Source organism: Glarea lozoyensis, assembly GCF_000409485.1.
Source record: "Glarea lozoyensis ATCC 20868 chromosome Unknown GLAREA4, whole genome shotgun sequence".
In the NCBI taxonomy this organism is placed as follows: domain Eukaryota; kingdom Fungi; phylum Ascomycota; class Leotiomycetes; order Helotiales; family Helotiaceae; genus Glarea; species Glarea lozoyensis.
In genome coordinates, this window is record NW_007360999.1 from 16,779 (window position 1) to 31,098 (window position 14,320).

The 14,320-nt window shown below is 45.3% G+C and overlaps 4 protein-coding genes across 4 annotated transcripts; 3 read left to right on the top strand and 1 right to left on the bottom strand.

The window, feature by feature from the left end:
* Window positions 1-340: 340 nt before the first annotated feature.
* On the top strand, window positions 341-2,261 carry GLAREA_09343 (NAD(P)-linked oxidoreductase; the record flags this gene model as incomplete). The annotated part of the gene is made up of 6 exons (XM_008085940.1): window positions 341-1,157; window positions 1,214-1,230; window positions 1,290-1,625; window positions 1,673-1,759; window positions 1,812-1,895; window positions 1,947-2,261. 6 exons carry the CDS (start codon window positions 341-343, stop codon window positions 2,259-2,261), a joined length of 1,656 nt encoding a protein of 551 aa, XP_008084131.1.
* A 2,727-nt stretch (window positions 2,262-4,988) lies between these two features.
* On the top strand, window positions 4,989-8,104 carry GLAREA_09344 (P-loop containing nucleoside triphosphate hydrolase; the record flags this gene model as incomplete). Its single annotated transcript, XM_008085941.1, has 5 exons — window positions 4,989-5,399; window positions 5,472-5,951; window positions 6,000-6,501; window positions 6,549-7,891; window positions 7,946-8,104. 5 exons carry the CDS (start codon window positions 4,989-4,991, stop codon window positions 8,102-8,104), a joined length of 2,895 nt encoding a protein of 964 aa, XP_008084132.1.
* A 3,761-nt stretch (window positions 8,105-11,865) lies between these two features.
* On the bottom strand, window positions 11,866-13,403 carry GLAREA_09345 (uncharacterized protein; the record flags this gene model as incomplete). Its single annotated transcript, XM_008085942.1, has 3 exons — window positions 11,866-12,832; window positions 12,902-13,113; window positions 13,164-13,403. The coding sequence occupies 3 exons, from the start codon at window positions 13,401-13,403 to the stop codon at window positions 11,866-11,868; spliced, it is 1,419 nt and encodes a 472-aa protein (XP_008084133.1).
* Window positions 13,404-13,922: 519 nt separating this feature from the next.
* Window positions 13,923-14,314, top strand: GLAREA_09346 (uncharacterized protein; the record flags this gene model as incomplete). The annotated part of the gene is made up of 3 exons (XM_008085943.1): window positions 13,923-13,952; window positions 14,012-14,071; window positions 14,126-14,314. The coding sequence occupies 3 exons, from the start codon at window positions 13,923-13,925 to the stop codon at window positions 14,312-14,314; spliced, it is 279 nt and encodes a 92-aa protein (XP_008084134.1).
* Between the last annotated feature and the right edge of the window lie 6 nt (window positions 14,315-14,320).

The following is a 14,320-nucleotide window of genomic DNA, read 5'->3' on the forward strand; positions in this document are numbered from 1 at the left end:
CAGAGAATTGCATCGACATGATGCGGGGAAGAATGAAACGTGGGGTATCTAGCTCATACCGCCTTCAAATTCTTTTAAGCTTGATGTTATGTTCATTTTGCGACGTCTGCTAGGTATGCCACACGACGAAAAATTATTTCTCTCCCCATGTTTTGTTTATGTTGCCATTTCGTGACCTACACCCATTCCACGGGTTCTGGACTCAGCTTCTGCCCACCCTCAAAATTGATCTTGCTGGAAGCCCATTCTTTGAATTGGTCTAGTATACTAGAAAGCATCTTGACATACTCATGGTATCTTCTCCTACATTCAGCAGCGTTAAGAAAAGCCAATATTCGCCATGGCCGCCAAAGCAGGCCACACAAACATGATGACCGATACCATCATCGCCAATCTCCCACCAGAAGCCCTTCGATCCACCCTGCGAGGTCTTCTCGGCGGAAATGCACCATTGACAGCGAAGTTCAACTCAATAGTGTCAGACTACCTAATCAGTACCAAACCAACCCCGTTTCCAGAATTATTCGTCGTCACCGATGCAGGATTCAGGACGCTGCCGGCGTTGCAAGAGCAAATGATTCGGTACAGATGTCTGATGGGGTGTGGAAAAGGGGTTGAGAGCTTGTGTGAAGTTTTGAATGTGGTTGCGCAATTGAAGGAATTTGGAGAGAATTTGGGTTGGGAGGACGCCGGGATTATGGAAAAGCTTGCTGATATAGGAGGAGAAATTGCCGGGATTGACGGTGATGTTGTACAAGCTGTTACTGCTGTGCACAAGGAGTTGATTGTTGACGGTGAGACGCGGGCGATGGAGGATGTTGAAATTGATATTGCGGTAAATCTTGTAAAAGCGCTACGGTCGTGCCAGGATAAACTGGAAGGTGGAGGCGTGTCGTTTGAACGTGCGGTTCAGAGTGTTGAGACGTTGTTAAAATCGCAAAGGAACGAGCAGAATATTGATCGATCTTCTAACCCGCGCTCGACGGGCTTCAAATCAACAGTTTCCAAGCTTGAAGCTTTCAAGCTCGGAGACGCGCAAGTTCCAAGGATATTCTGTGGGCTATGGCAGTTCTCGAGTCCTGCTTGGGGTACCGCAACTAAGGAGAAGATTCATGCGGATTTTAGAAAGCATGTCGATGCGGGACTTATTGCTTATGGTAAGAATCCGAAATTAATTATCGACTTTTGTTGTCCGCGGCTAACACTGTCCAAGATATGGCAGATCATTATGTGAGTTGATACCAAATTCCACAACGCTTGCTCAAGCTTATGGTGTCTCATGAACCCAGGGAGATGCAGAAGCTACGTTCGGCGGGTTTCGCTCCAGTCAAGCTGATTCTGCGTCCATCTTTTGTGCGACCAAATGGTGTGTCTTCAACCACATCCAAGTTTCTAAGGACTTGGTGGACTCAAGTATCAATGAACGACTATCCGCAATTAATGCGACCGAGGTGGAGTTACTTCAATTCCACTGGCAGGACTACGATGACCATCAGTATGTTGAGGCAGCAAAGTTGATCGAGGCAAACCCACATGTCAGGAACCTCGGCCTGTGTAATTTTGATACCGTGCACATGAATGAGATGCTTGATAGTGGTATGAAGGTTGTTTCGAATCAAGTCCAGGTAAGTTTTCGACGTTCAAACAAACTGCAGACACTAATCAGCGACAGTTTTCTCTTATTGATTTGCGGCCAACGTTCTTGATGGCAGAAAGTTGTCGCAAACATGGTGTCAAACTGTTGACTTATGGATCTTTGGTAATTGACAACACTTTCTCTTGATGTGAGTTTGCCGCTAAAACCTGAATAGTGTGGAGGCTTCCTTGCAGAAAAATGGTTTGGGAAATCAATGCCTGGGCTCTTTGACAAAGACATGACACCGAGTCATCGAAAGGTACATCAATTTCCAATAGTTCTCAAAAAGCCGTTTTGACTGGTAATATAGTATCTGGAGATGATAACCATTTGGGGAGGCTGGCCACTTTTCCAAGAACTACTTGCCGTACTCCGTGCTTTAGGCCAGAAATACAAAGTGACTGTTTCCAACGTCGCTGTGAGATGGATTTTGGATCACGATTTCGTCGGTGCTGTGATTGTTGGTTCGCGGATGGGAATAAGTGAGCACATTGAAGAGAATCTGAAAGTGTTCTCTTTCGGCTTGGAAAAAGATGATCAAGAGCTCATCGGACAAGTGCTGGAACGCTCCAATGCGAAAGAAGTGTTTGAAGCGATGGGCGATTGTGGTGCAGAGTATAGGTAACAAATATGCAATCAATTCGAAAATGCTAGATAGGCAATCTGGAACATACCTAGGTACAAGGAGGAGTGTGGCAATTCCACGCAACACGTGCTGTAATATGGACTGATTGAGCTACCCCGAAGTACAACAGATATGTGCCAATAGGCGTGTGCACTGTTGTAGTTGACATTTGCATTTGGTCTTTCAATTCCGATAGAATTCAGCATGGTCAATTTACTGAAAGCAGTCGACACAACATTGCGTTTGAGCTTCAACTTTCTATCCCACCGAGCGCCAACGCAGCCATCATAAGAACCAGCAAATTGAGTACCTAGGTATGTAGGCTTGCACTCAAGTAGAAAAATTCTGACAAGGGTCGCCACTTGGCAATTGCTTCAAAGGTGGGATTAAATGACTGTTCTCGACTCAGAATGTCGAGTAACTTATGCGCAACAGCCAGCAATTCAAATGTGAGGGATGAATTGTTGCTGAACCACTTCAACATCCCCACAAGTGCACATTTCAACAGTGTTCACTTGACCCATATTTTTCCATCATATGCACCTTAAAGACGAATCGAATCACCGAGGATGACTTCAGACGACTCCTTCCAGCTTTATGACCTGCGCGTGGAAGTTATTTGTCCCTCGGATGGCAAAATCTTGTGCGGTGCAAAATCGGGTGATTATTTTGTTCTCGAAGGAGAAATGCTGCGTCTGCCCGAGGGGCAAGGAATAAGCATTTACAGTTTGTGTATGAAAGACAACACTTGATAGCCACAACTGCTCATGTTTGACAGCATCAGTCCTTCCATTGCTTGCGGCAAAGCAACGAGTCACCCATAAGAATGACTGGATGACGACGGATGCTTTGATAGCATGTCCAGATCCTAATTGCTCATCGGCACTCAAGATTACCAGGACTGGATTGAGGACTTTCAGCCACGCGGAGACGACTGTGGTTGGCTTGGATGGAAATGCCTAAACTTGAGACGCGGTGTTACAGATAATGCAGGTCGCTGTGTAGAAGCAACCTTGAACCTTCGATGAATTACGTTGGGTCTACGACAAATGAGATAACAATTAAGTCAACATGACGTTGCTTTTGGTCAGGATACAACATTCGAAAAGGAGAGACAAGCTCAGAACGGCGAGGTCCTTTTTCTAAACAAGAAACAATGCAACCGGCTATTACCTTTGTACAAACAGGAGCGTCTTTCCTCTGTGACAGCTCGCTTAATAAAATCTCTTAGAGACGACCTCGGGAGCAAGCAAACAGGAGAACCTTCTCATGAATAAATGGTTCGCAAACAGGTCGCAAAGGCTATGAAAAAAGCTTTCAAGACCTTGTCGCCTAATCATTCATAAAGGTTGGTAAGATAGGTAGCAGGCCCGTCCGACTAGGCAACGTCCAGGTGTAGCCTAGCGATCGCGGTCCCCGATGGGCACAGCATAGGGTTAACCAACGCAGCATTGTTCGGTAAATATGTGCTTGATCGTAGATGCTTGAGTGGCGACGAAATGCAATGTTCGTGATCGAGGTACAGAGATGATGTGCAGGTTGTGGTACCGGAAGCAAACACAGATGTTGATGGCAAAGGGGAATAGAAGGGGGAATTGGAACACGAAAAGGGAGAGAGCGGCTGCACAGCGGTCGAGGGCGGTCAACATGTCGCCGCTTAGTGTTCTGCCAGCCTAGAGCTGGGGCCGTTGGAGGGTCCGTGGTGCCTAAAGCCGCTCCACATCCAGCCTTATCGCCCGGATAAGGACCATAAGGACCCTGTAAGTGACTGTCTGGGGAAATTCTGCCTTGGAGCTGTCCACTTGCAGGTTGCAACCGGCCATGAGTCAAAGTCAACAACGAAATCGTTGGAAATATATCCATGAGGATTACGACTAAACATACATCAACAAATGAAAGTGAGTGAATGAGTTTACGCACTGTTCGAAGCTATCAGGTAAACCCAATCTCTACCGACGCCGCCTCTTCTTCCTTTGCCACTTCTCAATCAATCTGACCGACATCCCCATCCCCATCCACCTCCACCTCTTCACAAATCCTCAGCCTCGTCGCTGGCATCTGCAGGGGCGTCCAGCACTTGAACCAATCCAGAATAGCAGCGCGACTGAACAGCACAACTCGCATCGCAGTAGCTCGACCTGGCCTCGTAAGGAACCGTCGTCGTGTTTCGTGCTGGATCTGACCAAGAATCTTACGACGATTGTCACACCGAGATTCTCCTTCTGTTTGCTGTTTAAAAGTCCTCGTCTTGTCACCTGCCCCATCTTCTCTTTTCATCTTTCTATCTCCTCGACGAACCTTGGTAACCTCGCCAGCTTCATCGATCAGTATCGCCGACCCAACTGCGGTGTACCAGAACAAGGTGAGTGAATGCCTGCTGACCCCATATCCCCCTCTTCCGTCACCTATTCTGCGTGGTGATTGGGAACTTCCGCTGCCGTGGCCGCCCGAGAGACGGTTACACCCTCCCGTACCTTTTGGTGACAGCTGGCATCTGCTCCGCTGTCGGGGTCCCTACGCATAATCGTGCATCTTGTGCTGACCCAAAGCTCAAGTGATAGGAAAATCCCAGTCTGTCCGCGCTTTTGATCGAAGCTGCCCCGAGATCTGCGACCCTACCTTGCTTGCGCCGTGCAATACAGCGTCTGATCGAGCTTACAGCGCCTTTACCACTCCCGTTGTATCGGGTTCTTCTCTGTAATACCGAGGCAAGGCCCGAACGGTACCATGGATACACCAAGCACAAACCAGAGCGAGCCAGTGACGGAGAGAGAGGGCGAGGGAGTAGCCGTGGTAGGTGAAAGCAGCTCAGGCACACAGGTCGAGAAGGCGAGACAATCACCCGAAAAGGTCAAAAAGACAAAGTCGAAAAAGATGAAGGACGCCACGAAGAAGTGCGGCAAGTCGAAATCAAAGAAGGCCAAAGAGGTTGTGGAGAGTGACAGCGACGATTCGGACTCATCGAGCGATTCAGAAAGCGAAAGTGAATCATCGGCCAGCGATACAGAAGAAGACTCAGAAACAGAGACAGAAAAGGCGAAGAAGAAGAAGCGGAAGGCTAAGAAGAAAGCTAAGCAAAAGAAAGAAAAGGCAAAGGACAAGCGGAAGGCAAAATCGAAGAAGAAGGCAAAGAAAGAGGTAAGCATGTGCTGGAGTGTTTACTCGCGATATAAGACATTCTCGTAATCTGGTTACTGACTTAATATCAAGGACTCGTCCGACTCCGATTCGGATTCATCCTCGGATTCCGACTCGGATACTGAGACTACGACGGAGGACGATGATGAGGTTCCAGCAGAGACCACCCAGGATCAGCAGCTGTTACTGCAACAGATGCTTCAGCAACAGCAGCTTCAGCAGCTACAACAGGCTCGTCTCCCAACATATCTTCCTCCTCCAACCCATCAACTTGGTAGTGGCGCTGCCGGGAGAGCGGCCCAGCTTCAGAGAGCGAGAGCGACAAACGCACTACTCGGTCTCGATTCTAAAGCTCTAAAGAAAGCGAAGAAGGAGAAGAAGGTCAAGAAGAAGCGGGCAAGCAAGCTAGAGTTCAAGAGAGTCGATCAGTTGTGGGATAGCACCATCCACAATTACAAGCTCACCGATACGGCAGAAGATGAGGAGAGCTCCGAGTATGACCAGTACCTGTTCAACGTCCGTAGAACATTTGACTGGGAAGGAAAATACAAGGTCAGTATTCGTCGTAAATTTTCGGCTCGCGTGCTGATTTTTATTTAGGCTACCGTGGTTGACATCAAGAGCAAACTTCTCAAGGAAGCCCTGAACGAGGTCATGGATGGTGTCAAGGGCGTCAGTCTAGTTGAAGAAACCCCCAAAGTTGACCCAAACCTCTTGTTCCTCTACCTTGAAGATCTGCGGCAATCTTATAAAGAGCTCAAGAATGCCAAGGTCACAGTCAAGAAGGGAAAGAAGAAGCAGAAGAAGCGTAACGAGACGAAGCGTGCACATCTCAAGGTTCTCTTAAAGTATTTGGATAAAGACTACGCCTCCACCAAAAAGACTTTGTATCCTATGCTCGAGTCTGGTCTGATCACATTTGACTTACTCTGGGCACTATACAAACCCAACACTCTAGCTTTCACCACGACATATGGAGCGGTTGACGAACCTCGTGCATTCAAGATTGAGCTCGCCGAGAAAGAGTGTAGTTTCATGAAGGGCGAGTGGTACAGTATCGAGGGACGTTATCTTGAGTATGATGGCAAAACATGGGGCATGGGTATGCTTATTTCCACGTTTTGTTTTGAATCCGCTAACAACTTTTAGGAACCATGGACGTTGATGTCGGATCATTCAAAGGCGCCCGAAAGATTACGAGTTTGAGCTGTTATCCATTAAAGTACCACAAGAATGAGGCAAAGGTTCGAGCCGAATTGATCGAACGTGGTAAGAAATTCGTCGCATTACAAGGTGTCAACTATAGAAGCCACGAAGGTCTTGCATTCTACAAGAAGAAGAAGCAGGTCGTCAAGGTGAACATCAATGGTAGAATTATGGTCGACCCAGCAATCCACCGTCGCATCTTACCAAATTATAACGTCAGCACTGTCAAACCAAAGGATCCTGATCTATTGGAGTCGGATTCGGAGTACGATTCGGATGGTTGCGGATGTGGAGATGACTCTGACTCCGACGGCCACGCAGGCCACTTTGAGCAGCGCGAAGATGGTGGCGATGATGAACCCAGAACGAAGATGAAGGTGGTTCTCGATGAAAAGGACAAGCCACGAATTATCGAAGTTCCAGTGGATGCAGATGGTCAAGAGATTGTGGTTGAGAAGCTAGAGGAAGTTCCAAGCAAAGCTGCCAAGGACAAAGAGGGAGAAACCACCGCAGTTGAAGAGGACAAGAAGACACTTCCAGTCTTTAAAGACGAAGAGTATCTGATAGCCTCTCCAGTCGTTCTTGGTTTCGCCTTCGCAGAAAAGCTTTGGCTTGAGTTTACTGTGTCTGGTGTCAAGGATATTGTTTGGAACGAGGGTGCCTACGAGTCTTTGGTATTGGAGGACAACACTAAAGATATCGTTAAGGCTCTAGTTGAGTCACACAAGTATCACCCAGCCGAAAGCATCGACGACGTCATTCAAGGAAAGGGTAAGGGCTTAGTGGCGGTTCTCCATGGTCCTCCTGGAACTGGGAAGACGCTTACTGCTGAGGGCATTTCTGAGCTTCTCAAATGTCCGCTGTATATGGTCTCAGCAGGTGAACTTGGTACTGATCCTAGAACACTTGAGGGAGAACTGCAGAAGATCCTCGACATTGCACATGCCTGGGGAGCAGTTCTTCTTCTTGATGAAGCTGATGTCTTCCTTGAGAAGCGAACCATCCAAGACATTCATCGAAACGCCCTGGTATCGATCTTCCTTCGTCTTCTGGAGTACTTCCAAGGTATCTTGTTCCTGACAACCAACCGTGTTGAGACATTCGATGACGCCTTCCAATCCCGTATCCACATTGCACTGAGATATGGCGAGTTGAGTTCGAAGGCCAAGAAGAGCGTCTTCAAGATGTTCATTGAGCGTGTCCGAGTGTTGGAGGGTGTTGAGACCATGCCTTTCACTGAGGAAGATTACACCAATCTCAGCAAGCATAATTTGAACGGTCGACAGGTATGTCACAATCCACTTCTCCTATTTCCGTCATTCTTTACTAACAAACGATAGATCAAAAACACAATCCGCACCGCTCAAGCTCTCGCAGTCAACAAGGGCGAACCACTAAGCATGACCCACATCAAGCGCGTCCTCGATGTCTCGAACGCATTTGACCGCGACCTCAAGGGCGGCACCGGGTACGAAGATGCCATGCGCGGCTACTTCTAATTTCATTCGCTGTTCATGTTAATTTCATTCGATACATGCATGATTTCCAACGGCCTAGCATTTGCATATTTCATCCGAAACACAATCTGATTTAAGCGTCCCCCAGTTTTCAAGCGTTTGATAAAAATTTCTTCCCTTGGAGTGTAACTACCTTTGATGCACTGGTTCATGGCGATACGTGGAAATATGGAAAGCGGGAGTGCGGGGGATTTGTCTGATAGGATATTTTTCGTCTTTTGGTGCTACTACTAGTTTCTTTGCGGATATTCGGAAAGGCACTTCTCATTCTTTGGGGGGTGGGTGTAGGTAGTTAGGGCATTATACTGACATATTTCTCCTCTTGCTCGAGTGCTGTTTTTTGCGGTGCTGGCTGTGTGTTGTGAGAAAACTTTTAATCTCGTTAACTTTAAGTTTGGTACCTGCACTCACCGCTATATCTCGTACTTAAAGTCAGATGACTCTAATTGAGCAGGTTAGGGATTTTATGTAAGTTGTATCTGCTTTTCTTAGACTGTCCTCCTAGGAGAAAACTCAAACATGGCTATTTTCTTGATGTACATTTACGCAGTGTTTCAATCTTCTGTTTCACTTCGCTGAGTTGTTGCTTAGGATAGATATTGTCGTACGCACATTCCCGTGCATAGTGGGGTTGTTTCTTTTGATTTTGTATTTTTTTAATCCTAATGATATCTCAATACTACCCAATATTCTCTTAGCGTTGTTATCTGCTACAGATATCAATTATAAGACCCTCGAATTATTCTACAACCTACGTGGTCATCATGTTTTGAAATGATTTTTACTGCAATCAAATCTCCTCGTTAGTTGAGTGGTTTGTCCTTGGTTTTGTTGAATATTTCAGAAACATATACAGTTTGGTTAGAATGATAAAATACAGCTGTGATTCTGATATTATTCGATTCTGGGATGTCAAGAAGATGACATATCCTTATTTCTTTACTGTTGTCGTTAGGACTATAATTGGTGGTTTGTCGAAACGGCGAAACGCTAATATCCTTTTATTTTACTAATATACCTCGCGACGAAAATAATTGGTGGCATAGCAAACATCATTGTGTAACTAATTTGACACAGAATCTGTTATTTTGTCTATTGTCCTTGATGAGCGACATGTTGAGCCCTAACTCAAAAAACATATGAATTGGTCTACTACAAGAAGGTTACTCGGAACGGCTCCAAACGACTAAAAGCTTACTTTCATGTTCTCGCTACATGTAGAATTCTCAACTATAAGTAATTTTGCCATAGAATAGTTCTATAACCAGCCAGCATTTAAGCGCTTGCCGCTAAGATAGTTTTATGTTAGTATGAATTCGATTAGCTTGACTATAAGATGGCGACGAGACTAAGGAAAACCTTTAATGATGACGGCATATATATCGTGTCCTTCAGATAGAATTGTCGCTGCACGGATAGACATAGAACGCTGATGATTGTCAAAAAGCGATTAGATAAACTGTCAATATTGCATTGAACCTCGTTGAGAATATTTCACAATGCTTCAGCTATTGCATAACACATTACGTCATATACTAATAGAACGCTCTAGATTTGTGTATACTGAATACGTTAGTATTTAAGAGGTTAAGTAAAGCCTGATATAAGTATTTGCGTGGATCACAGCAAGGCTTTGTGGAAAATTTTCTCGTAGTTGATAGAAGTTTCTATCGGAGGAGTTATCTGGAAATGTCAGCATCGAAATAAAGCAGGTTATACTACTACAGACATTGAAATGACCTGGAGCTGTAATCTTGATATTAGCAAATATTGCAGGTAAATTATCACGGAAAGTATTCGCGGAGATGCAATGGATGTTAGATGAAAACGGCCGCTTACTACAAGCCTGTTGTTTTTCAAATGAAACTAAAGCAACGTTTATTAAATCTCTATAAAGCAAAGAAAAGTAGAAATGAGCTTTGGCTCGTTTCCTTCGTCGACATTGACTCAATTACGGTCCTGAGCATTTCATTTCGTCGTTGCTAAAAGCTGTACAGGATAGTTACACTTAGGACTTGCTCGAAAAAACTTCGGGTGTACTTCAACTCGCACAGTGCGAGGCTATTAAGCTAAAAGATGGAGAATTCATTAACTTCGAGTGCCCAAACCCCGAGAATCTCAGCCTAGGAAAGGCAAATTCTTGAAACATAATCTCTGGACCTGATGATTTCTTTCTGTGTCGCATTACTTCAGACCCAGATTGTTATTCAATATTTGTTATGGGCGCGAAAATTGTGCATTTTTCTGACTCGCTGTCGATTTCTTTTTGAGTAGTTACAATGTATCTACCGAAATGTCATCAAATGCCGAAGAGTCTAGCGTAGAGCTTGACAGCATACTTTCTGCAGAAGAGATATCGTATCTCATTGTTAGACAAATATAACCTTTTCACAGCAAAAGCAATGTTTAACGTGGCCATGTGTCATAATTTGACTTAGAAATTTACCGGGTATCATGAAAATAACAATATCATGATTTGGAGAATAGTCGTTCGTATCCTGAAAAAGGATGAACAGATTCCATCTACTAGCCAACGACCTTAGGCGTAGGAATCTGGGTCAATTGGTATATATAGAAAGAGCCTAATTCTCAGGAGAGCGTAGTCAGGCGTCTACACTAATGCTGCTCTTGTGTATCCAAGGTTTGCTTAAGTCAAAACTCGGATCAAAGGGTGTGCTAGCTTTAGATTAAGAGAAATATACTACTCTTTAAATTACTCTTTAGTGTGTTTCAAATTATCGAGGTGTTTTTGCCTCTTAAATAGACGATATATTTGGCTCTAAGTTGGCTATAAAGCTAAGACGGGTGCATTATTTTCCAACATTTCGGAAGAAGGTTTAACAGCTATTAAAACTAGATCGTATCTAGATTGTATAGCCTAAAATGGCTCAAAACTATTAAAGACACCTTTGACCTCGAACGAGACCTAAATACAAGAAACTTTTGAGTCAGCTCTAGCTAGAATTTACTAAGCCGTGATAGATCCTGAGTTTGAAAATTCTACATCAAAGATCAGCTTTGTCGCGACGCATGACACAAAAGAGCGGTCGTTGAGCCAGAACAGAACATCGTAAGTGAAAGTAAATATGTACTCTTGACGTCGACTGATGGAATGGTATATTTTTAGATCAATCTAGAATACTCGTCCGTACAACTTCCTCTGGTCTCGGTGACAATATCGCGAAAATTGGATTGCCCAGTTGTCTTGTAGCTCGTTGTCTTCTCCTCAGAGGGTGGACGTTGGGTCATCTGACGGCTTCCTATGTCTCGAGACTTTTCTCAAAGTCGAAGAACGGCACTTTCCTGCTACTCCCATTTCGTTATCTCAATTAGATTCATATTTATATCTATCGGTACAGAAACATGCATATATTTCTCTGCACTAATCAAAATCATACAAAACAAAACACCGATCAAAACTCCTTCAAAACCCGACCTAGGACCATCCAAAAGAGATCCCTCCACTATCCAATGAAAATCGTGAATTAGATTCCCTTGAGTAAAATACAAGGACGTAATCGAAGAAAAAGAGTAAAAGAAAACGTAGTCAAGGAGTCCGCAGACGTCATTTGATTCAAAGTGCGGTATTAGTCACCGCAAACGACGGTGGAGTTCAGTCATGGCATCATGTACGTTGGCTTTTTGTCTCTGTAATAGCGGTCGAGCTCATACATGTCTGTATTTGTATAGAGCAATCCAGACCACGACAAATATTCCTTTCACAAGAAACATCGGAGAATCACTCAAGAGGAACTGTGGTCCCTTCTTCTCTTGTAAGAACCTCGAGCAGAGCGTCTCAAGCCTGCATTGTCGATTCCAGAAACTGCACTTAAAGGTGTGTCCACGCCAGTATCCGAGCCAGATGGACCTTGATCTTGCATATAGTCGCTTTCAAAATCCGCAGAAGACAGTCTTGGAACCGGAATCACTGAAAGAGAGGTTCTCTGTTTAGCGGTCCTCTCTGCGACAGCTGGACCGAGCAGCGTAGACAAAGCTGTTGGACTGAAAATTGATGTGCCTTCACTCTTCTTTCGTTGATGTATCTTCATCCATTTATGCGCCCAGAAGTGACTCATCGCTTCTCGATGTTTATGCCCAACTATAGTGTCCAGCCCCTCCCATAGTATGGTACTTGCTTGCAAATATTCATGGTCGCTTATGAATTGACGTAACCCAAATGCCAATTCCTTCACAACACCTTCGGTCGGCTTCTCTTTAAAGACGAATCGTAGACTGAGATCGGTCGTAGTACTAAAGCTTTCTTCTTCGTTTTCGTCGGATTCTGGTTCTTGAAAATCTATCTCCTTCTTCAGTGGTGCTAGTACGATTTTACGGGTGCATGATGGACCACGCTCCGAGAGTCGAGGAGACTGATCTGGAGGAAAGTCGGGAGCTTTAAGCACCTTAGCGACCAGATCTTGTGTCGTGAAGCTGTTGTTGTTTTTAACAAGCTCTTTGAAAGCCCAGATCAACGCTGTTGTAAATGATGCTTTGCCAGGCTTGCGAGTGGTCGAGTTCGCCGATGTAGCAGCAAGATATTCAAAAGCTCGTGGTACAAGCTTCCCCCGAACACTTTTTTCGAGTTCGCCTGCATGGCAACAATCAAAAATGACCAGTACGTCGCATTGGGTCCCTCTGATGTTGTGTTCTGCCGAGTTCCAGATGACCTCGTGCACATCTGCACTATCTTTGGGTACTAAATCCTGACGACTTTGAATTGACCAGTCAGCTCTCTTAAATTCACGACTGCTCACGAAAAGGTTGCAGACATGGACTTACCCCGGAAGTCGAAGATCCCCGCTCGACTCTCCGGGCCTGCCATGACCCGCATAATAGACAATCAAGAGAGCATGTGGGTCGCCATGCTGCAACACAAATTGAGCAAGGATGAAATTGACCTGAGCTTGTGCTGGCCGGTCATCATGCGTTAAAGTTTCCCTCACGATATCGAAATGGAATACATCATTGAATAGATTTTGAACTCGATCGATCTTGTAAGTCAGAATGGCACTATCCCCAGTGAATTCAGCTTCCCACTCACCTCCTCTTTAGTATGCAAATCATCGACATCGGGGTGCCACGCGAGAAGAAGAACTGCAACCTTGCGATACGAAAAAGGCTTGCGTTTTGCCGTCCCCATTTCTGCATCCCAAATAGCTTTGTACTTCGAATCCAATGAGGCGGCTTCATTCTGATGGCCTTCATGAAAGGTTTCTTGAAAGTCAGTATCCGTCCTTTGACCCGGCTGGCTCGAGGTAGGACGCTCTAAATCGTCCGCCATTGTGGGGTTGCAGGTGATACTACTGCAGTGAAAAGTTCCTCAAGACAACAGAGATCAATCGAGATGAGAAATGACCTGCGAAAGGCGATCTCCTACCCAAGAATGAGGCGAGCGATCACACATCATAATATAACTAGTGTGACGATAAAGGGTTAAGTCGAGGAATATCCCGAGAAAGACGAGACTGCATTGGAGAGCGGCTGTTGCTGACGCTGAAAGCCTGTGGCTTGACAAAGTGTGTCGCAGTGAAGCGCTGCATGCATCATCATTAGTTCATTGGTCTGCGATAACGCAGCAGCTGCGATGTACGCCATCTTGACCAATGGTATGAAATTGATGGTCACCCTCAATATACTCAGTTCAGTGACACCAACGAGAAGGCTCAGAAGAGCCTCATTTGGTGCTTAAAACCAGAGAAGGGCGGTCCCAGGCGGCTTCGCTCAAGGCAGAATCCAGCCGCAGGGTCTCAAGTTACCACACGCAAAAGAATACTATTAGTGCACACGATTCATATTGAAAATGCCTGGAAGTGCGCCAAAGCAAGAAAGAGTATGGGTTTACTTTTTTCCCTTCGGAAAACATCAAGAACTAATCACCCTTTCACATAGAAGTCTAGCACCCCCGAAGACCGGGCTCACTATGACAGCCGATCCGCCGTGGCAGCTAAGGTCAGCAGCCTACTCTACTCTCTTCTGTATTTATATCGGCTGACCGTGATACAGCCAGTTGCGAAATACAATGAAGAAGACAGGGTCTGGCTCGACTTGGGAAAGAGAGGATACTTTGAGGTTGTTATTATCGCTGTGCAAAGGAACGAAGCACAAGCAAGATTTGAATATCAGTTGGAACAAGATGGTTACCTCTACAACGGCGGGGAATGGGTTGCGCAGGACAAGCTGAACGACTGTTAAGCGAAA